Source organism: Enoplosus armatus, chromosome 21 (genome assembly GCF_043641665.1).
Source record: "Enoplosus armatus isolate fEnoArm2 chromosome 21, fEnoArm2.hap1, whole genome shotgun sequence".
NCBI lineage: Eukaryota > Metazoa > Chordata > Actinopteri > Centrarchiformes > Enoplosidae > Enoplosus > Enoplosus armatus.
The window spans coordinates 16,197,176-16,221,188 of record NC_092200.1 but is presented as its reverse complement, the minus strand read 5'-3'; the positions used below and the strand labels follow the sequence as shown (position 1 = coordinate 16,221,188).

Here is a 24,013-nt window from a genome sequence, read left to right as displayed (position 1 = left end):
GACCTGACAGGAGGAACAGAGCAGGAGAGGGAAAGACAGCTTCAGCATGACAAGAAAGGACACTGACAAGTTCCTTTATGTTTGAAACAAATTCTCACTTTGCATATAAATCAGGATGATACTTGTGTTTTATCAACTACTTAATATCACGATGACAAAGTATTAACTGTAGACTTCATTCGTCCCATTGCAACATCTTGATCACATTCTTCACTTGCATTGTTTTTGTTGTTAACTTTCCAGACGCTGTTCCAGAGGCTTTTCCACTATAAAATACAAATTATGAAGGAAAAGGTAACTATTTTTAATTCTCAGGGAGGACATTTTTGCATATAAGTGGTCAAAATTGAAAGATGGCGCAAAAAGCTCTCGGGAGCTTAAAAAAACATCGCTATCAGCCCTCTGAAGCCCGAATCTGTCCTACTCTAATCTGAACTGTCTAGTCACACACGCATCCACACACAGCCCGCTGAGCAAGACAGGTTAAACATTTGCCGGCTACAGTACAGCAGATAGAGAAGAGTGTTGGCAACTTCCAAAAAATAAATGTCTGCCACCTCCTCACCTGTTCAGACGAGATAAGAGGAGAGACATGATTTCCGCAATTCTCAATAAAGTAAGAAAGGCAAGAAAAGGAAGGAGAGCAAGAAACAAGAGATATCTTGTTTTGAGGGGAAAGAAAAGGCCAACATGGCAGGAAACTTTGTCATGGAACAGCAGAAAATGACAGCTTCTTTTGTTCTTCTTCTTTCCAAAGAGGCCGATTCCCAATTCTAAGTAGTGCAACGTTTTTTCGGCTTTGTCTCTCTTCCAGTCCCCTGCTGACGGCCTTTTCACATGCTGTCCTTGGGAACTACATTTGTCTGCTGTGTTATGTGCTTGGGATTAAGTTGTGAAAGTTGTTCTGAATTGTTAAGCACTTATTTCTATCATTCTCATTCTCTGTCTGTCCCTGTGTGTCTATGTTGTCTATGTGTGGGTGTGTGTGTGTGTGTGTGTGTGTGTGTGTGTGTGTGTGAAGGTGAGAGGGGAGCCATCCTGAATGCTAATAGACGCAGAGAGCCGAGTGAGAAGAGCTTATGGGCAGAAAAGCTGGTCGGATGATTTACTGTCCTGGTTTCAATATAAATCACACACACACACACACACACACACACACACATGTTAAGGCTCATGTTGATAATCACTGTTGTTTATTTCTAACAAAGATGTTAAGTTAATAACGAGATGTTAAACAGCATTATTTTTATAATTGCTCATTCACAATCTATTTCCCCTGCTGTGGAATGAATCAACTAAATGACACTAAAGACAGCGTGTGTGTGTGTGTGTGTGTGTGTGTGTGTGTGTGCTACCTGCTATCGTCCTCTGACACACACTTTTTTAATGATAGAATTACACTAAATGTGTAGTGTATTTTGTTGCTGCAGGCTGTGTGCAAGGTTCTACACACAGCTGGGGGCTGAAACATATTGAGGTGAAACTTTATAAGCAAAGTTATCTCATTTAGACTTTGCTATAAATCAGAGACACACAGAGAGACCTATAGTATCCTTTTAGGGTTCTTGGAGGCCTTTAGAAGTGTTGCATGTCAATGAATAAAACATGCAAGGTGACAAACACAGTGGTGGACGAAGTATTCAGATCTGTTAGTTAAATAAATGTTGCAAAACCAAACTGTAAAAGTGCTCAATAAAGAAAAATGGCCCCTGTGAGGGGTTTACTATTATATATTATATCATTATTATTGTTACTGATGCACCAATGAGTAAGGAGCATTTTACTGTTGTAGCTGGTACTGCATATACTGTTGTTCTATCTTTAACAATTCATTATATTTGACAAGCTCATCATATGTTTTGTGTGTAAAATCTTAATTTGTAGAGTAACTATTAACTATACCTGTCAGATAAATGTAGTTGACTCAAAAGTACAACAATTCCTATCGGAGAAGTACAAAGTAGCATTAATGGAAGTCCTCAAGTGCAGTACAAATACCTCAACTTTGTACTTAAGTACAGTACTTGAGTAAACACACTTAGTTACTTTCAACAGCTTGAAAAATAGACGGCAGTACTAAGGGAGGGGCGGACGAGACCAACTCGACTAAGGCTGAACACATGCATGGGTTAGGGTTATATAGGGGCATGTCCAAGGTTTACTAGTAAATCCAATGGGGATAAACAGGGTCCAAGATTAACAACAACATCATCTATTAAAATGAGAATGTAATAATAACAAAAGCTTTCTACGAGTCAGTGCAATGCTAAAGCTAACTGCCCCAGCCGCACTGAAAGGTGAAAGGAGGAGGTGACCAGTACTAAATGAGGCTTAAAAAGCAGTGCAGGCCTTGAGAGAAATAAGCCTGCTCTGGTCAGGGGTCATAACGTTCCGGCAGGGGTTCAGCGGCGATGGCTAATTAAGAGAGGAGAGGCCATTGTCAGGCTCGGGGCTACATTGTTCCACCTCAGGTACTGAGGCCAGACTGGAGCGTCTCTGGAGAGCTGCAATTTACACAGCCCACACTCACAAAGGGGTGGGGGGTGGGGGGGGGGGGTGTGCAGCTTGTGTAATTTATTGTCAAATTCAGTCTTTTCTTAAGGTAATTCTTTAACAGAGGTTAGATAGTTCCACTAACTGAACAAATTAAAGAACGTCACAATAAAATCTTAGAAGTCCTAGAATCTAAAGTATTAGCTAGAACTACAAAATGGACACTTGACTTGAAGAAATTTTTAAATTAATTCAAACCCATGACAAATGTTTGGCTACATTTTGGAGAAAAATAAACACACTAGGTGGTTGATTAAATGAATTGCTCGAGTCAACACTTTTCAGTTTAGAAAGAGAGAGAAGGAAAGAGAAACAGAGGAATGGGAAGAGGGGTACAAATAGAGATAATTGAAAGAAAAAAAAAACAGAAGAGAAAAAATGTAGTAGTCTTTTTGTGGGTACTGCTGTGTGCTCGAAGGCAATGTTGAATACACAGCAGCACCTACTGGTCAGGTCCACCAGGCAGCAATTAGATAAGACGTGATGAGTACATCTTGCATGTGTGCATACACTGAAGTGTTCTTCTATAGACTAAACATGCACAAGGGCTCTCATCTACTCCTGCGACCTTTTTGGAGCTGGCTGACCTTCCTCTGCGTGTTTCAGGTAGAATTAAGAGGCAAGTCCTGGATAAGTGCAAGATCCTCTCTGCAGACACAGGACTGACTGCACTGCTCTGGAATGTCGGTTGCTGGTTTTTCTGTGCGCTCTCCCGCACACAACAAAACCCCCGATCTGCTCTTCATCAGACATCGGCACAGATTTATCTGAACCTAACGCATGCATACACTGCATGTACCAGACAGCACTGGGGAGAAGAGAGACAAAGACGGTGAATGGGTGAGGTTGAAGAGGAGAACTCATCTGTTTTGAAGTCATTCAGAGAGAGAGACGGGTACAGAAAGGGACTGTGTCAGGCCGGCAGGGTTTGGGGGTTATTCCTGTGTTTTCTCCCCATGCTCAGCTGCTCTAACATTGCCCGCAGCTCGCCTCAGGGTCTGCAGACTGTGCGGGCTTTACCAACATGCTAGTCAGGAGAGTAGACCAAGTTCACTCACCAACAACAGCACAGAGAATTAAATGTTAACTTTAGTGCAGAATTGACTTGCCCAAGGGTTTTCCAAAGTGTCGGAATTTTTTTTTCCTTTTTTCGAGATCTTCCACTCCAGAACTCCAGAACTGATTCTGAGATGTTTGCAACTGTATTCATTCTATTTTACATGAAACGAGTAAAAAAATGAGTTTGGTTTGATAGTTTGAAAGTACAATCACAATAAAACAAAGAAGCAAAAAAGCTGACTTCGTCAGAACGCTCAGTCCACAGAGAAATGCACAGCCTGTATTCAGAAACTGTGCCTTTAAACGAGCCGTCAGGACTTCCGTAAGGTTGTGATGTCACAACTACACAGTCACCGCACTCAGCCACGCCCCCAGCAGGTCATCTTCTCCAATCACAGCACCACCCACCAAGTACAGGGAGGCTCATCCACCCGCTCAGTCTGTCTGAGTTATCGGAGCGCTCTGCTCAGGAACTGCTCTTCAAGTGTTTGGAGGTTGTTCAGTTTGTCTTGTTTCAGACAGGGGGGGGGGGGGGGGGGGGGGCTGAGGGGCTGCAGAAAGGGCCAGGAGAAGATACATATATACAGGACTTTTTTCAACTGTGATACATGGAAAGCTGCTCTAGTGGAGTCCCAGAATAAAAATATAGAGCTGAAATGAGCAGAATATGGGACCTTTAACCTCCTAGGACCTGGCATCCACATGCGTGGACATCACATTTTGGGTTATACCATAATACTTAATTCTGCTTGTATGTGGAACTACATCATGTCAACAGATGATGCTTAGTTTTTATACTTATCAGGTCCCAATAAGCCAAGATAGCAAAGAGAATTTAAGATAGAACTTGGGTCTTAGGAGGTTAAGTCTGGCAAAAATGATGTTGATTGAGGCAGTGCATTAACGCCTACAGCTTTCTAAAAACACTTTAATTTAACAGAAATCACACAGAAAGTAGATCCCTGGAAATCCCTGTAACTGTTGTAGCCAACGTAGCTCAGAGAATCCACTTAGAGGTCAAGTGGCTGCTACACTACGCAGTTGGATAAAAAAATGAATGTGAATAACACTGCACTGGAATTAATCTTTGAAGCAAGTCACATTTCACCAAAAGATTTGCAAATTTTGCACACTGGGGAATATATTAATTCACTGGGCTTTATCTTTTATAGTCATTGATTGTGCAAAAGCAAAGCTGCCGTATGTGAAGACCAGTGAAACAACAAAACAACTGTTGGCTTCTGCCAGCAGTGAGAGCGGCAGAAATAAAAGGGAGAAAAATAACATTTTGTTGACGAATGAGTTCACAAATGCCAATCTGTGTTTGTTTGGTGAGAAATCTTTCATGTGGGAATATAAAAGGAAGGAAGGGTGTTCACGTTGCTCCTTGCTCTCTTCTTCCAGCTGGAAGCCAAACAGACTCATCTCCTTTCAACATGCTGGCTGAATGATTTAGCCGGGCCTCGCCACTTTGGTTTCCCTGAAAACGCGCCAGACAAGGTGTCTCATTTAGACAACAAAGAAAGGGAGACAATCTGACAGTTGGAGGCCTGATCAAAGATGTCTCATCAGAGCTGTTTCCACTCAGACGTGTTTTTGACTCGGTTATGTAACACTTTAGTTTTAGTTTTAGTCTCTTTAAATCTCTTGTGTTATGGGCATGCCTGTTTGAAACAGCATGAAAAAGCAGTATTCTGTAAGCCGACAAATACCAAATCAATAAATGAATTCAGAGCGTTTTCATTGTTTGTTGATTTTTTTTTTAATGTTCTATAAATAACACTTAATAAATATGTATAATAAAATCTCTCTCTGCCTGTCACTGTCCCTGAAACCCTTAAACCCTGACCTTTTTGGGTGCAATTCAAACATCTCTGTCTCCCTCCTTGTGAGCCATTTTGATTGGGTTAAATCCCTCTATGATTGACAGCTGGTGTCAGCCCTGCCTCTGGTACAGCTCATGATAATGGCCTCCGGTCCCTCATCAAGGCCACAAAATAATACAGTGGAGAGGCACTCAACCAGATCCAAATGTGTGTGCGCATGTGCAAGTGTGTGTGTGTGTGTGTGTGTGTGATGCTGAGCGGGAAGGGCCATTAGCATTCATCAGTGGGATAATAGGCCAGCGTTAATGTCAGCTGTTTATATAAAGAATAACTCATAAAGCCCTGGCGTATATGGGCTGATAGAGCATGCTTTCCTCCACGCAACATTTGGCAGTGTGAGTGTGTGTGTGTGTGTGTGTGTGTGTGAGTGTGCAAGTGTGGAAGGGTGGCGAGGGATTGGGTGGCTGGAGCTCCCTTAGTCTTGGATGGAACCGTTTGACACTAAAGTGAATTTATTGACTGGTTAGATAAACATCAGACAAGGCAGGCGTATACTTTCCAGATATAACTAGAGGGGCGAGGCAGCCTTGACGTTTTCTTCCATTATTAAGATTTATCACAGAATTCAGATTTAAGGGGGAATTAATGTCATCACCCACAAAACTACCCTGTTTCGGAGGATAATTCTGTTTGCATCCAACTACATTCAAGTTGTGTAATCTAAAATAAAATTCTGACAAAAAGACTCCTGTATTTAGTTGCTCCTCTGCAACCCAGCTTCAAATCGCTCTCTGAGTTCGTCACGTCTGGGCTCTCGTGGAGACGACGGAGTCACAGATTGTACAGATAATGGTGTCGTCGTCCGAAAACCTCTTTGGTATTTTAAGCGTAGAAGCCAATGTGTCGTTTGAATCAGCCTGACTTCACATTCTGAATTTTTAGCAGGGCGTGGGAAGGCCTGCTTAAATATAAATGGTGAATTAAAGCACTTTAAGAGTGAACCAAATGGCTGAAAGAAAAAGATTTGATGTTAGAAGAAGTGCATAAAAACTTATGGTACAGTATGATTCAAGGAGGGGTGTCGGAGCATGACGCAGACTGCCACGCACGTATACATATACACAGTAAAGAGTGCGTCAGTCGTTTACGTGCCAGACAGAAATGAGAGTGATGTACTTTCTTAGTTTTCTTTGTTTTTGCTTTTATCTTTACTCGTAAAGCAGAACAATAAAGTACAGGAGATAAATAATCCATGATAAACAAACAACCGCTAATTAGTGTGATTTTCCTAAAACCTTGGTGTGCATGTATGTGTGTGTGTGTGTGTGTGTGTGTGTGTGTGTGTGTGTGTGTGTGTGTGTACGCTCATTATCTCCGCCAGCGCTTTAGCACTGATCACAATTCTTTTTAATTAACCCACGCTGTTTATTTTTATCTTACAATTCAATGCTGCTGTGCTGCACGCCTATCAAACAGACAAAGAAGACAAAATATCAAACAGTCATGTGTGGGAGGGAAAGGCAGCGATCAAGACTGAGATACAGCGAGTCAAGGAAAAGAAATAACTGGGCGACATGGTGCCTCTTTGAAACCTACACTGTGTCACCTCTAATGAGCAGATTTGTGTTTCATGAACCATCTTAGTCCTTCAGCTGTCAGATTAGCACCAAGAAATACTGTGTGAGTGCTTGTGCTGACACTGTGGCCCTCCTGCTGTGATCCATTAAATGTTTACATACTGATGTTGGTATGAGTAATCTTGGATTTAGGATTTAATTTTTTAAGAAATGTATGTTTATGTTGCACTGTTTGTGTCTTCTCTAAGTGACTTAAATCTTTTCTGCTCCAGCGAGGTCAACAATGGCTAATCATGGACCTCAACATGACAGCGATCACACAGTCACAATCACGTAAAGTGTTTTGAAAAGTAGTGGACAGAGGGTCAAGTTTACCACTGCAACAACTCCAACTAACTTTAGAATAATTGTGTTTAGTGTTAAGGTAGACACAGCATCATCAGGCAGCATGATTCAAGAGTCAAGAACACAAAATGGCAATGCCCGCAACAATACAGAAGAAATTACAATATTTACAATAATATGAATATTTAAATCTTATATAATAATCTTATATATATTATATCAAAGATCGAATCACAATGCTGGCAAAATGAAGATAACGAGAACATTTATGAATAGCAGGGGTAAATGTGAAGGCCGGTGGATCAGATGTCATTATCCAGATAATGTATCCAGGTACAGATCACAAATGAAAGGCAGGACAAGGTGAGAGTCAGCCCTAAAAACATTTTGTTAAGTGTTTCGTGGCATGGCGAGATTCTGTTCAAGCAACACTGTAGCTTAAGATGCACAAAACACACGCTGCACTAATAGCTTCTTTTTCATTGGATTGCTATGTCTTGACAGACTGTCTAGCCACAGACAAAGAGAACACTTAAGACTTAAAACACTTCCTGAAAGAACGCTGGCCTCCATAACAAAAACAAATAGCCTTGGCCAGGTTGATTTTCAATGAGACTAGAAAGAGAAAGGCAGACAGACCACCCAGACACGCACAGTACGGTCGACCAGAAATTCAAGTGAGAATCCTGGCAAGCTGAATGGAATACAACACAGGAAAGTTGTTGGAATACAAAACAGCAATGTGTTTGGCAGCTTGAATGTCAATCAACTCTTTCATTATTCCCTCAATTACTTGTGCATTCGCTTTACTCCTCTTTCCATAGCTCAGTGTTTCATAATGTTTCTTTGCTCTTTGTTCTTATTCTATAACGTGAAGGAGAGATTGATTAAACACCTCCTCCGTAGGACAGAGCAGGTAGCTGAGGTAAGTGATGGGCTGAGACTGACAGACAAACTGGGAGAAATCCTCTTCACAGGGAGCTGTGTGTCCGACACTTCCCAAGGTCATTTCTGCTCTCCCTGCAGAGAGCCTCTGTCACTTTTAATACGTTTTAAAGGGAACATTTTCTCTCTCCTCTGACAGGCTGAGGAGTAGAGGGACCAGTCGCAGAGTGAGACAATCACAAAGTGCCGACAGAGCGAGGAGGTGTGAAGCGAGGAGGCAGGCCTGCGATGACTAACAGTGTACGCTGTTACTTTATGAGAAGTATCGCTACATAGAACAGAAACATAAAGTCTGATGTCGGTCGCTGTGCAATCACTATTCTGTTATCTGTCACTACTGCGCTCACCATTGCTGTAACACTATGACAGGATATGACTCAATGCAGCATAGTGTGAAACATATGGACATGGGTTTTCTGCAGATAGAGAGAGGTACCAACACGGGGGCAAGCAATGATGAGGAATTATATCTGTCACTCAGTGGGATATATCATTTGGGCAACAGAAGTGGGTACGAAAACTATTCTTGTGTGCAGGTAATAATTCCTGGCAGAAATAGTGTGGCATACAATATGAATTGTCCACAGGGATGCATGATTTTTTCTCTCTCGAAACTGATTGTGAGACCCCACAGCAGGGTATTTTCCGACACCGATGACCTCTCTTTCTTCCAAATTTGAAATCTGTGTTCCTCAATGAGTGGAACTTATCAAGATCCTTTTTATGTAGGGTAACATGAGGCCAGGGATTGACTGATACTTAAAACTACAATGAGGCCAACCATGACTAAATGAATGCAACAGGTAGACACATGGTGCAGAGACCAATCGGGCTCCTCAAGGCGATGCATCCCTACCATTTCAGTTTAGCTTATTGCTTGAGTGTAATTGCAATGCTTATGTTTTCAAGTCTTTAAACCCTTAAAAAATTACTTTTTGTATTAAGTCCAACTCCATACCTGCTCCTGGCGGTCAAGCCATCGGTCCACCATTGGATGGTTGGCGCTGAGGGAAGATCGAGTCATCTCTCTCTGGAACTGAGTGGTCCAGCCACTTGCATCACGAGGAAGACTCCGATAGGCATGGCCTCCTCTACCCTGCAAAGGAACAGGAAGACAGAAGCTACTATCAGAAGAAAGCGTTTACTTACACTGATCATATCACTGCTGCCACAAAGAAATGACTAGGCGCTTAATCAGCAATCTAAAATCCTGTATCAACAAACAGTTTCAAGGACTGATCCATCCTCCATATTTTTGGCCTTTTTTGTTTTATTCTGGCAGACAGTTTTGTGGGTTGGTGCTATCTATGGCAGCTGGATGACAGACATTTTGTAATGGAAGGCGGTTAGTTTATCTTGGACTTGTGCCACACACCAATACTGTGTTGTTCATTCAAGTCTCACTCCATTCCACCCTCAACCCTCACCCTTACCCACAGCTAAACCTGAGCCGCTAATAGGAGGCCTCTCATAATAAGACAGCCACAGCTGAGCTCTTCCATTACACAAAGAACACCTTCCAAAATGCTCCTGCCAAGGTAATGTCAAACACCAGCAGACTTGAGCAGACTTATTACAATGGCCACAAGCACAAAAACATTACATTCCAGACATGCTAGCCTTGGCATTGGAATCCCGGCGATTGAAGGTCATGCTGGCTGAAGCTATTTGAATAAAAATGAAATTAATATTAAAAATCACAGCGGAGACAATGATTCACCAAGACAGACAAACAGAATGAGAATGATTAAAGGTCTGAAGAGTGATGAAACGGCAGCTAAAGAGCGAGACAGACAGAGGTTTGGATTTCTTTAATGAGACGCACACAACAAAAGAGCACGGACAAAAGTTAAAAAAGCCAAACTGATGAGTGGCTTGTTGCAGAATGAGAGGGAGGGTGACAGGCAGCCGAAGAGGTGAACAAAGGCAAAAAAAAGCCAGTTATGTTCAGTGTGTAGCAAACAATGCAAAAAAACCGAAAGCGAGAAAGAGCAGGAGAGTGATTCCTATTCCCTTCATGCTATAATAAGCCATGTGTGTTTTAGTGCAGTTGAATGTGGCGTGACGGGGGCCTGAGGAAGCACTGCAGACAGGACTGTAAAACTCAGCTGGACACGTGGGCTCTACTGAGACGGCCCCTGATAGCCATCAAGGTCCCAGTCACCGCCATGCAACGCGGCGCGACAATGGACCCCTCTCCACAAACTTTTACGACACATCAGATCGTAAAATGCGGAGAAACCTAGAGAGGTAGCAGTAAATCAACAGGCTCATATCCACTGCCTAATCCCTTTAGTTCACTGCTAAGCATAGAGAACCCAGAGTATGAGGTATTGTAAAGTCATTGGGAGACGTGATGAGTTTACAGTGCTAGCTGATGACTGAGGACTCCCGTTGGCTTATATTGTGGAGATTTAGCAGAACCGAGCCTTATTCAGCCATAACTGGACTCACAGGGAATTGAACAGAACATGGCGGGCTGTAGTGTGCAAAGGATAAACTCCAGACAATGGGGAGACTCTATAGCGTATGGCTTGCAACCATATGCTCTTTTGGCAACGCTAATCACTGATGTATGGCTCCCTTTGAGAACAATGTTTGTGCCAAGACATAAATATATCAAAGTCAATGCTGACTAATACATTCAACATCTGGTGTTGATTGCATAAAAATAGATTTCATCTTGGACTGAGGGTGAATATATGACAGTTGGACGTCTGAAAAAGAGATACTGAGGATTGTGAGGACTAGGACCTCCTTTTTAATGAAAACATGTAATGGCCCTGTCAAAAGCTGGACATGCCGAAAATAAAAAAAATAGTGTAAGCTCATTGCTTTCCAAAGCAGTCGCCAGTGACAGGAAGATGACTTAAATGGATCTTATTAAGATAACCGATCACCTGCTACAGATGGGAGTCAAGAACTAAATGGGATACCTGAACATTACATTCAGTCAGGCTTTATTTCCAAACTCTATATCAACAATCTAATCAGCATTTCTGCTGTCCCATTCAAGCAGATATCAACCACACGTCATTAAGGATGTTTAAAAGTCTCAATTAAAGTGTTTGGAGTAATCCATTAAAAATGAATTGCATTTTACATGTAATCTGTGGTGTAATGTCACTATTGACGCTGTTCTGCTGCCTTTATCGTTTTGAGCACACAAGCGCCTGGTTTTAACAAACATTTAACATATTTGCTCAGTGTAACATGGGCCAGAAAAGAAGCCATCCTGGCAACATTAAGGGTCTAATAACCATTTCACCTCCAACTCTTTTCTCTGCCCTCCACTGGGGAGCGTGCTGTTGCATTGTTGAGGCTCTGACAACTAAAGTGTCTTTAAATAGGATTATCAGACACAGCTTCCAGACACACTAATCACGTGGAGGTTTTCCGTGTCACGTTCCAAGCACTCAATCATCTCCATTTTTTTAACCTCCCTGTTTCATTGGGAACATCTCTCTTTCTCAGCAAGAGGGAAAGGTCTGTCGGCACCACGTGGAGGCAGCCATTTTGAGAAGTTAATTGGCTTCGCTTCTCTTTCAGAAGCCGCAGGGAGGATGTACCTGAGCTACGCTTTTTTTTTTAGGGATTTATAATCAGAAGCTTAAAGAGCCACAGAAAAGGTGAATTTGGAACAAAGGGAAAGAGTTTAACAATCTTGGCTCGTCTTTTTGGAAGACAAGAAGGGGTGTTATCAGAACGAACTAGTTTCAGATAAAGACTATCTATGCCACTGCTGGATATCTGCAAGCAGGGCAGCACAGGTTTCATATCTAACACTTATTTCTTTGATTTGGGGTGCAGAGGAGAGACGGAATGAAAATGAGGGAAGAAAGCAGTAAGGAATTTAAAAACAGAGAGACTGCTGGAGGTTGGAAGATTTCAGAGCACATATCTATGACATTATAATTGATGCAGCTCTGGTACATCTGCAGCACTGCGGAAAATAACTTCTGGGCAAGATGCTGTTTGAATCAGTATATACTCCTTGACTCTGGTGTAATACAGAATTAATGCAATGTTGATCTTTTTTAAGTTTTGTTGAGTTTTAACACCTTTTTAGATTCACATAAACCTTTATGACATAAATGGTATATCATGATAGGTAGTATTTTTGAGGTACTTCCTAACACACATTTTAAATCACCAATGCACCACTGACCAGATTCATATGTTACCTTTCCTTCCAGGCTGCCCGTGTCAGCGCTTGTGTTTGGTTTGTGGTTGTATTTTTGGAAGCCAGCTGTTGTGGACCAGCGAGTTGGGTTCTTTCTGGACGGTTCCTCTGGACCGACAGGGGCTTCACCTGGGGGAAAGTCGGCCAGGGAAGGGTCACTGCTGCGGCGGACATGGAGAGGCATGTCTGTGGAAGGGAAAGTGGAGAACAAGGAGGGCGGAAAGAAAAGGATAAGAAGGGAAAGTGTTAGAAAAAATAGGGGACACAGCAAGGACGAGAGTTACAACAACATCGAACCACTTGCTGCTTTATCCACATATTGAGCAAATGACTTTCCACCACAATGTTTCAACAGTGGAACTGTTCTGTCTGGTAGGACCCATATAGTACCTCTTCAACTGCACTACGCATCAGCTGAGACGTGAAGTGGTGATTATAAATACAGTTGTTTCCATAAAGGCTATTGAGCCCAAAAGGAAATATTGTACAACTAAACTATGTTTGGTTTGGCTTGAGTCCTGCTATAGTGAAAGAAATATAGTGTAGATATACTTTAAGCTGGAAAATTACACAGAGGGCTATAAAAAATGTAAATATAGAAAAAAATATGTATGTTATGTATGTGAAAAATCATCCAACTCCGTGTTTAGCCTAGCCACCCTAAAAATAACAATTACAATCGTTAATAGCTGCAAAATTGCTCATATATCATGATCTGACTCCAGATAAGGGTAATTTTTACACACTGCACTACTGACTGAGGCAGATTCTGGAAAGTTTCCCAGGCTTGAAACTGGGTCTCACAACCAAAATTATCCCAGCCATCAAACATCTACTAGAAACTGTACAGGAAACACTGGTCCATGTTACAGCCTGCCACATTGACCGATCTGCAACTAAAACTTGCTATAAAGTTCTCACATTTGATCAGCGCTGCCAAAACAAGTAGAGGGAATGAAGTTGCTCCTCACTTCACACTCCAGTTAAAACATTCAGTGAGAAATCCTGCTGATGTCTGTTACACAGGGAAGATGGTAAGTATATCCGTGAGCTGTGGTGTGAATCATCTGGATTTTCCCAAAAGGCCATATGGATTTGTTTATGACATTCTAGCAGCCTGCGCGTTACACCCATAATTATGCAAATAGTTGGGTAACCACCTGTCATCCATCGACGGATCATTGCAAGCGAGCATATGCCGGTGCTAAGCTTCCATCTGATACACCCGAGACATGTCTTAGTGGTGGAAGCGTTGCATTTTAATCACGGCTTACGCTGTGCCGCAACTCGTGCGTATTTAATATTGTGACAAGATTGGGGAGTCTTGAATGCTACTGTAAGTGTTTCTTGTGACCGCCTGCAGGGTAGCCGAGGAATGAAGACAGTATAATTATGTGGCTGAATCCCAAAAATAAAGGTGAGATCGACACGTGTTTGTCAGTGCCTTTATACTCCAGACAGAAAAATCACACCATCGCTTTCAATATTCTGTCAAACGCTAATCTTTTCGAGAAGCATCTCTCTTGACCTCAGTCACTCACATATCCTTCACCTGTGCTCTAATATGCTCACATCATAAAACATCCCCTCTACCTCTCTCCTTTCTCACAATTCATTTCACTCCTACTCCCACTATTCATTCCTCTCCTACACACCTGCACTCCTACCATTTTCTAACCCTTTGCTTGTAAGGTTGTTGGTCTACCTAGGAATTCATTATTGTTTTCACATACAATGAAGGTGACTGTATACGATTGTTTTCTATACTTAGGTGTCTTGGAAATCACATTCACGTTGGACGGTTAACCACCTCACAATTTACGATTACTTTCACACAGGAGACCCAGGTTTGTGTCCCATCAGAACATAAAATTAACATTTTATGTTTCATTAAACATAACCACGATCCATACTTCACTTGCCATAGCCATGTTTTCCCTAACCTTAACTATACTGTCATTGCAGATAGTGAGTATTTTAAAGACGCTGGCATTGGACGTAAAAAAAGGTTGGCCTGGAATGTATTCTGGGGTTGTTGTCCAATATCTGCATTCTTCTAGTCTAGTGATAGCAACAAGTCCTCCAAATTAAACGTGAAAATATGTTGTTTGTATATGCCCTCTAGAACGACACAGAGAAGTGTTTTTCGATCTGATGCCCCTATTAGCAAGACGACATCATTTGTGTGTGCCTTCCAAAACCTTTACAAATAACTGCTGAAAAGTAAATCTGTTTTATGATGTGACAACACTATGGTTTAAATTCAGTTTAGTCGGTTAGGTTTAGGGAAAGATTGTCGTTTGGGCTAAAATAAGTTATTAGTTAAGGTTGGGGAAATGTGGCTTGGGTTAAAATTACTACTATACTAAGGTTATGAGAGTTTTGTCATAGTGGTTACAATAATAAACATGTGGTTAAAATAATGGGAATATGATGGCCTTGCTTTTTTTTTTAAATGTTAACTGTCAGTTGGAACCAGGAAAGAAACAGCTGTCTCCCATGTTAAAGTCAGATGTTTTGTTAACCCATCCATCCACCCAGACCTCCTCCCTGCATGAACTTTGTGCCTCTATATTCATTTCACCAGACTTCCTCCTTTGCTCCCGTCGCAATTACTGCGGCCACTAGAGGGACACTGTATTCTTCTTGGGAGGACAGTCTCTGGGATAGGGTTGGACAGAGAACAGCACTCAGCAATCCACAATCAGGACATACAGCAGGGCATCACACAGCCTTATACTGATGTCCTCTGGTCAGTGATGCTGACTTGTTTTACATTTTACAGTAGTTTCATGGTGATCAAACCACATTTAACGTATAGTATAAATGCAAAATATCACTGGCCATTAAATTTAAGCTGTATGTTATAAAAACCCATGTTTCTGGTGTCAACTTTACTGATGGATTTGACAACATTTCAGTCTCGCTTACAAAGCTCCCAGAGTGGCTGATGCCAATGCAGAAACATTTGAAACATGCCATTATCCTGCTTTAGTCAATCAGATCTATTGTCACAGTATGTCCCACAGTACGGCCCCCTCCTTCCACTAAGAGCTGGGGGACTCTGGCAGGGAGCCTTTATATGCAAATGACTCTATGATGACATCTGGAAACTTCTAAGAACTTTCGCAGCAACCAAAAAGTGGAGTTTCAAACTAGTTTTTCTATGTACCCTGACTTAATAAAACTATTTCTCATGAGGGAATCATTGCTGCAAGTCAAGTCCTCATGCAGTACCAGGTAGCTTGTGAAACCAAACTTTCAAAGTAACTTTCCCATCACTGTTTAAAGCTTCATCTTCCTCCTTACCAAACCACTCTGCTGACATAGACCATGCCAACAAAACTCACCAGCAACTTTGAATATATTCTGGATTTCTCTGTTACAAAAGTGTGTCATTTATTTTGGCCGTTGTCTGTAGGCTTCCTCAGAGGAGGCTGGGAATTTAGAAAAGAAACCACATCTAGCAGCCAGACGGCCGGTCATTGGGCGGTTACTCTTAAATTAGGTTGAAGATTCAATAATGACATTTAATAGACTTTGCCCCCTCTCCGTAACGGCAGCTCCACGTCCACTTCAGGGCTCTAATGACGTTCACCTCAGACAGAGGGGGTAATTAACGTCCAGTATTATCCTACATGACAGGCTTAGAGATGACACACACACAGATACAGAAAGACAGGGAGTGACAGAGAGATCGGCACATTGAGAGGAAAAACGGATTAAATGACGAAGAGAAGTCAGAAACACACACAGATGCTCTGAGATTGTATAAATCTGACATCACATCCCCATACTGTTTTCAACCTCAGAATGAGTTTTTATTATTTAAGACTGTTTTAAGCATTGTTTTTTGTGTATCTGTGTGTGTGTGTGTGTGTGTGTGTGTGTGTGTGGACATATAGTCGCACAAGACACTTGATGTTGATAAAAAGCCTTGGTGTATTTCCCAGAATATCTCAAGGCTCAGCTCTTACTGGATGTCTATCTGGGTCTTTTGAAACCATGACAACACTGATCTTGCTTTATGTGATGTGATTGTTTCCAGATGTTAACAGACTACAATATCAGTTTTTTTGGGAACTAATCATTTATTTGTATCATTTGAAAACCTTGCTTACCCAACACTCACACCAAATAACTGAATTAAATGAAAACACTGTAGATAAAGACAGTTGGGAGAGCCTGCAGCTGAACCTGAGAATTTCTATAAGAAATGCGGTGTTACATCACATGTTGATACATCATATTAACTAGAAGATGTAATTTAGTGTTACATTTTTGAGACACTAGATTAGGCCAATATATTTTCCAATTTCATCAGATATCTCATTGTTGCTGATTATGCTTTCAGACCCAGATTACACAAAATCACAGATTTAGATACACATGAGTGAGATATATAAAGGATTTACTTCCCTCTTTGCACTGTGGATCTATGCTTACACATCAACTAATAATGTCTGGCTGTTTTACGAAGCAATTGGCATCTAAACAATGACAAGAATGGTGTATCCAATTTAGTGAGGTCTTCTCTTTAACAAAATGCTGATCCATCATGGGTACAAATCCTTCCAGATTAACATTTGATAAATAAAAGAGTTGTTGAGCGTGCGCTTGTTTGTGTGCACACTGTTTAGAAGGTCACAATAGGAAGATTCTCTCCCTCCCCGTTCTCCCTGACCAATTTTGCTCTACTTAATTTGTGATGGGATTATCCCGGCAGTCCGAAGGGTTTGGTTGGTCCCACGTTTAATAACCAGCACTGCCACTTCAGACCGAGCCAGCCATCGATCCAGGCTGAAGAGGGAGCGAGACCATTGGGGGGGGGGGTGGCTAATAAAACGAGGCCCTAATCCAGCCCCTGTAGTGAGGGATTATGGCCAGGGCATGGGGTCATAGAGATGTACACACATCACAATTCACCACAGGGGGAGACTCTCCAGGGGCTATTATCTCGTATTGCTTTGTCCTTTATTTATCTTTCACACTCACCTTGTTTGGAAGAGAAATATATTAGCTTGTATGAATCACCGTCGATAAAAGCATGGCCATATATACACAGCACAAAAGTCAATATTAAAGCAATTTCGTTTAGTATTAAATTAAAGAATCTTAGAAAATCTAAATGCTGTAAGGTTATGGACCTACAGTGTGGGCACAGATACTGATTTTCACTATTTTCATGGAGCCTGCAGCACAGTTTGAAATGGGAAGGAATACTTTTTAGTAGGTGTGGTAGTGTTTTAGTAGGGCCTTGCTTCAATTACAACCAACAGCACTGACATAAGCCATCATGAAAATAAAACCATAAATTAGTTGTCGAAAATGGCAACCAGTTGTAGAACAGTATACTGGACTCACTATTGTGAAGTTCAGGCATGTCAAATGGCATCTTTAGTTCTGACATCACACATCACAAGTCAGATGACATTTCTTTTTTTCTTTTCAACAAAAAAAAAACATCCATTAGAAATCAATTAAAATGTTAAAATGTCCAAATGACGTGAAAGGTGTTCCAGATAAGAGATGAAACATTATTCTGCATTTTAGTTCTGTTTTGTCAAAACATTTATTCAGAAACTGGTGATAAGTTTAGGAACAAATTACAGTCCTATGACAGCAGTGAATGGTGTGTGTTGGTCCAATCAGGAGCAGGAGGGGATTGTGTTGTTAGAGATAACTGTCAATTATCTATTGTAAGTCCAGCCTAAATAATGCTTGCTTCAATTATAACCAACAGCAAGTGCCCTCTTCACTTCTTCAGCCATTATGATAATAAATTCATAAATGATTTGGGTTGACAAGAATATCAACCAGCTTTAGAAAGGCTTTTGAGTATTATCGAGGTGGTGTCTTGAGTTCTGACGACCCACAGTGGTATCACCTTGCAAAGTCAGACCACATCTCAGTTCTCATAACCAGTATTGGAAGAACATCCAAAAACAATCAGTTTAGCTTGACCAGATATGCCAGATATACCAATCAGCAAATGTTTAAACAGTCAATGACTTGACTTACAATGCTTTGCAGTATCCAAACCATGTAAATACTTATTTTAGCTGTTGCAGATATGAAATTAAACATGATTTAGTATTTGCATGGCCTATCTTTGACCAAATATTTATTGAGACACTAACTAGACATCTTCTTTCCAAATCCAAAGACACAATTGATGCGTTGGTCTAATCAGGAGTAGAGAGGGTTCATGTTAGGATAGGAGATAACTGTCAGTCATTTATTGTCAAGTCAAAACACTCTTCTCACGCATGTGCCTTGCCAGATGAAACATTAAGAAACTATTGCTGTGCTATTCCTCTTCATGAATGAGGACGTGTTTGAGGACATCAACTCAAACAGTGCTGGTCTTTTAGAGGCCTTTGAGGTCTTCTTGATGCTTTTGTGTTGTTCTTGTGTGTTTGTACATCTAGATGCTGTTATAATGATAATGTCAAGGGAGCCACTGGGATAAACGGCACAATATCAGTGAGTCCAGAGGAGTGTTTTATATCTTCTTCAGTCATATTAGCTGATTGTCTTTTCTACAGAGACAGTTTAGAAGGTTTTACATGGTGTAAAAATGTCAAAAACTATGCCCACTGATAAACTCACACCAAAAAAACAAACCACTAAAAAACTGTGTACTTCCATAGTTATCTCTCTAGTTGGTCATAAACAACACCAACCTGCAGTAGAGTTACATCTACCTCACTTCACTTTCCCACTTTCCCCTCAAGTGGCTCTAATAACGCAGCAAAATCAACTTCCAACTTAGTGGTGAAAGAGATGGGGGTCAGCTCTAATGTATTAGCCGTAGAAGTTTCCAATCACTGAAATGGCATGAAGTGAAGAGAGAGGGTCCTTACTATACCTGGAGAGGAGGGAGTGGTCCTTCCTCCTGACTGGCTGCCAACTCTAGGTAATGGAGATAATGTCTCAGCATACTGATAAGGTTACAGAGAGGACATGCTAAGGAGGGACTGTGTAACTGTAGGTGTGTTTGTGTTTGCTACAATATCACTGATTTCATTGACACCTGAAAGCAGCAAGCTGAAGCCTGTTCTCTTGAGGTTGTCAAAATGTCTAAAAATCAAGAAATCTTTAACTTTTGTTAAAATATTAACAAAATCACACAGGGCTCAAAACTCTTTCACCAATCTCTGTAGTTTTAAACTTGTAAGCATGGTGTTGAACAGATGTTTGTCATCAGCTGTCAGACCTGCTATGACATCACTAATTGAGACGTGGCCACAAGTGCAACATGCTCGTTTGACACAATGAGCAGTGCAGAAGAATTGTATTTTCCTGTGGATTTACCCTTTAATCAGAATATGGGATGTGGGTTTAGGAAAGGTAGAAACAATAATAAATTACAACCTAACTCCTGCAGTGTTCTGAACGGCACAGATAACATGCTATAATGTATCCAAGGTACACTAAGATGTGGGAGAGAGGTTATGGAATAAATAAAGTTTGGTCTTTACTATTGAAATACAAATGTGTGCATACAGTTAGAATATAGTCACTATCAGCCAAGCAGGGAAGAAGGCTGTCTGGTGGGTGAACTGGGTATTTTCCCTTGTGGCCCCCTGGCCCTGGCGTACTCTGAGTCCATGCTTTCACATCGGCCTGATTTAAATATAAATGCCAAGCGACCATGGCTTCATGAAATGTCTAAAAGCTATTTTTCCTGGGCTACTTTGAATACTTCAAGCCTGGGCCAGTTCAATGTCTGAATAAATTATGGCACTGAGCCATTTTAACTCTCTTCTCCAACCACTGACTACATATTGATGTCCCTTGTGTGCGGCAAGGGGGGTATTTCCACTGAATACACCCTGACCTGAATCATCCACAGGGGGGTTTTTTTGTTGAGGGAAGCAAGACAGTTCTGGAGTGGTGGGAACCAGCGCTGTGGAGAAGGAACTAAAATATGTAGAAGACTTAAATAGGACGCTGGTCAACCGAAAGGCCAAACGGGGTCAAGAACACCACTCAGACTGCTTCTGTGAAGTATTTAGCAAACTCTAATCTGATGTAATGTCAGAGTGAGACGAGACAAGCTTTGAATAAACATCAACTGTTGACCTATACCAAGAGCGGAAGATGAAATGTAAGATGGATGGATGGAAAAAGCCAAGGGGCAGTTATGAAAACAAAACCCTACTTGGCTTTGGAGCTAAGTGCCCTAGTGTCTATACACTGAGTTTGTGTGTGTTTGTATGTGTGTATGTGTGTGTCTGCTTCTATGCATATGCATGTTGTATAAATGTATATGTGCAGACCTGGGTGTGTTTGAGCTTTCATGCATGTGTGCATACAGGTCATTTTTTACATTTTTATGTCCTGTTTCTTATTGAGTGAATCCTCTGAGGAAGGTGTAAACTTAATGAAGCGTCCTCTGAACGTCCATTGTTCAGAGTCTTTAGGTTATGAAAAATCCAGTCATATGTTTGGCAACTTTCTATTTACCAGTGCACTGCTTAGTTGGTATACGCACGAAAGGACATGTTTGTAGAGAAAGCAAAAGAAGCCCTGGCTTTGTCCACCATACTGTTTACAGGGTCTAAGGTGAAGTTCTTCACACAGCAGCCTGCTCTCACAAACTGGCCTAAAATATCACTTGACTGGCTGCGTAGCCTCTGTAGGAGAGAATCACCACTTCTTTTGATGGTTGATACAACTGATATCTCTCTGTGTCAGAACTATATATCAGGGTCATCTCTTCAAAATGTTAGGACTAAGACTCTGCAGTTATAGTGATCTCTTCGATCTTCTTTGGCCGTATTTGGCAGGGAGTGTCAAGCTGAAATATCTCACAATGGCACAGATGTGATGTGATGTGATCCAATCTACGTTATCTATAACATTGTTTTTGTCCAGAAGAACTTCATTCCTTGTCTCGAATTTGTGTTCATAATGTTTAACTTAATTATTTTACCATTAAATAGGGAGCTAAACATGTACCCAGGAAGTTCTATTCAGTTCGGAAGGACAAACTTAATATGTCAATCATATTAGTTTTGGTGTTGGGTATGATGTCCCATCACAATCCCTGAGTCAAACACTTCAGCAGGAGAGCTGCATTCCCTCAGGGTTGCTGAGTCAACCATCCTGTTTTCATTTTGAACAAGAAATAGAGAGAGACAGAGACAGATTCTTTCCTCCTGACAGAAAGACAATACAGAGTATTTACTGGAGAGAAAGAGGAGAGGATGTCAGCCTTCCTCAAGTCCTCAGAGATGAAGCCTCCAGCAGCAGACACCTAGACACTTCAACAACAATCACACAGTGTGTGTGTGTGTGTGTGTGTGTGCCGCTCTCAGACTCTCCCCCAGACAATGAAGAGCTCAGAGAGGAGGGGAGAACGGCAGTTCACTCCCCAAATCAAACCTGACTCATCTAGGTCGAGACTCTACTCACGCTGAGACCCCAGAGAGCAACACCACTGGTGTGTATGCGTCCATATGTGTTTGCATGTGTGCACATATAAATGAGTGCAAACATGCCTTTGTGTGCAGATGCTTCCAAAGTCTCTCATTTCTCTGGGCTGTTGTCTAATTAACAAACATTTGGGGTCAGGTGATCGTGCTTGAGGGAAGTTCAGGGAAGTTTCAATTGATCAGAAAAGTTTTTGGAAACATTCAGCTTTACTCTTGGTTTGAACCCAATTATACTTATTAGTTATTTTCTGCTGCGTATACATGTTGATTTTTGCTTATTTTTTCCATCTCCAGTCGTTTAATTGTAGCACAATAAATTATGCTTCGTTTGTTACTTCATAATGCCTTGTCCATCCCCCGAAAACAAAACAATCTAGTAAAAATCGCATTCAAAAATGGGATCAGCAGCCGCATTACACCACCCCAACCAGACTTAGACCAGACTCATGGAGACTCCCCTCCACACCCAAGCCTCTAGGGAGTTGCTAATCAGCAAACCAAACAACCCTCAGTCAGCCCAGAAACAGGTCTGCAGCAGCACCTACCATGTAAACACCACTTTGTGTGTTTCTCCATTAGGGCCAGTCCGGAGGTACAGGCTCTCGGAGAAAAGGGGCCATAAATCTCACTCAGCCTGATATGTGGCCAAGTCGCTCATGATTAAAAACACCGCCCTGAAAATGTCATGAGCCAGCCAGGAGTGCTAGAAGCCAGAGGCATGGTCAAGGTTACAAGGCTTGATACATTTTAGGATTCAGTTTGGTTGGGCAAAGAAATTTTGACTTCCGCAGTGAATATAAAAAAAAACCTGCCACTGCTGAGATGAAGACAGACTTCTCCCAAGCCAAACCTCTTCTCACCCCTGAAATGCCATTTCAGTGTGGGATATTACTTTAGTCAACTTCAGGGGTGTCAGTCTGTAAAAGATGTGAGGAAACCTGCCTCGCTCTGCTTTAAAAAGATCCTCAGCCACCCTAAACAATTTCATTGATATGGCCTCCAATGGTGCTCCTGAGTGTCCCATTGTGTTCTGAAGAGGTTTTTGCACCCACACAAAATAGAAAATTCTGAGGGTTAACACACAACACTTGAAAACTGAACACAGCAGGCGCAACATGTTGTCCATCAGTAGCTACAATACAAAACTGTGTGTATTGGCCTTGAGCTGTAGTGTGTATTTGTTTCACACATGTACTAAGAACATTTCTGATCTGTGTGCGTGTGTGTATGGCACACATCAATTAGTACTCCACAGAGTTAGCATTGCACTTCCATAACACTGTCAGACTCACAATGGGCCCGTTTAAAAAAAAAGATGTCTTCTTATTCCATGCATTCTTCCTTGTCAAAACCTGGTGCCTACATTATCCACAACTCGAGCGCCGCTAATTTGGTCAGAGATGCAGGTGTGTTCTACTAGTAGCAGATAACGTAGCCTCGAGCCTCTAGCCTCAAGCAGAGAGGAGGAGCAGTCTACAGAGGTCTGGTAAGCTCACTTCTTCCTAACTCCACACCCCCAGACTTTTTTCATTTTCATTTTGTAAGCAGGGTTTGATGTATAGAATCCCATCCCAACAGTGAGAACTTCTCCTGCAGCAAGCTAACATAATCCCATACATTACAGGTGCAATGTGTAAACATCAATTTATAATAATTACGGTAATTATCAGACATTACTTCTACAGTGATACGGATACAGCTTATATCAGCCTCTACACTAGATTCTCCAAAGCGAGCAACCGTGTCTTTGCAGAAAAGCTGCTGGATCACGTCATGGACAAAGGGTTTGCTTCTTCTATCTGCAAGCCTAAATGGTCACAGATTTAATTGTCACAGCCGATGTGTGAGCAGAAACTGGAGGCTGATGAGTGAGTGAATGAATTTCCGTTTCTGGCAGGTCAGACGACATCTGAGGCAGGGAGCTCGTTCCACTGCAGTTTCCAGACAGCACGCACACAAAATCCATATCGCAAACATTTCAGCCAGGAGAACAACTCCTTCCTCTGCTCTGAACAAAAACATCCCCACTAAAGCTGCAAATGCAAACTTACACCAGATTCCCCTTCCCAACTGTTTTTCTGG

The 24,013-nt window shown here is 41.6% G+C and overlaps 1 protein-coding gene across 1 annotated transcript in view; it reads right to left on the bottom strand.

Annotated features, from left to right (window-relative positions):
• Window positions 1–24,013, bottom strand: part of LOC139304541 (partitioning defective 3 homolog) — a 309,773-nt gene that overhangs the window by 179,002 nt on the left and 106,758 nt on the right. The window contains exons 4-6 of the mRNA XM_070928476.1: window positions 12,517–12,674; window positions 11,581–11,593; window positions 9,264–9,391 (exon numbers count right to left, since the gene is read on the bottom strand). Coding sequence (XP_070784577.1) covers window positions 9,264–9,391; window positions 11,581–11,593; window positions 12,517–12,674 — 299 coding nt within the window. The remainder of the gene's footprint in view (window positions 1–9,263; window positions 9,392–11,580; window positions 11,594–12,516; window positions 12,675–24,013) is intronic.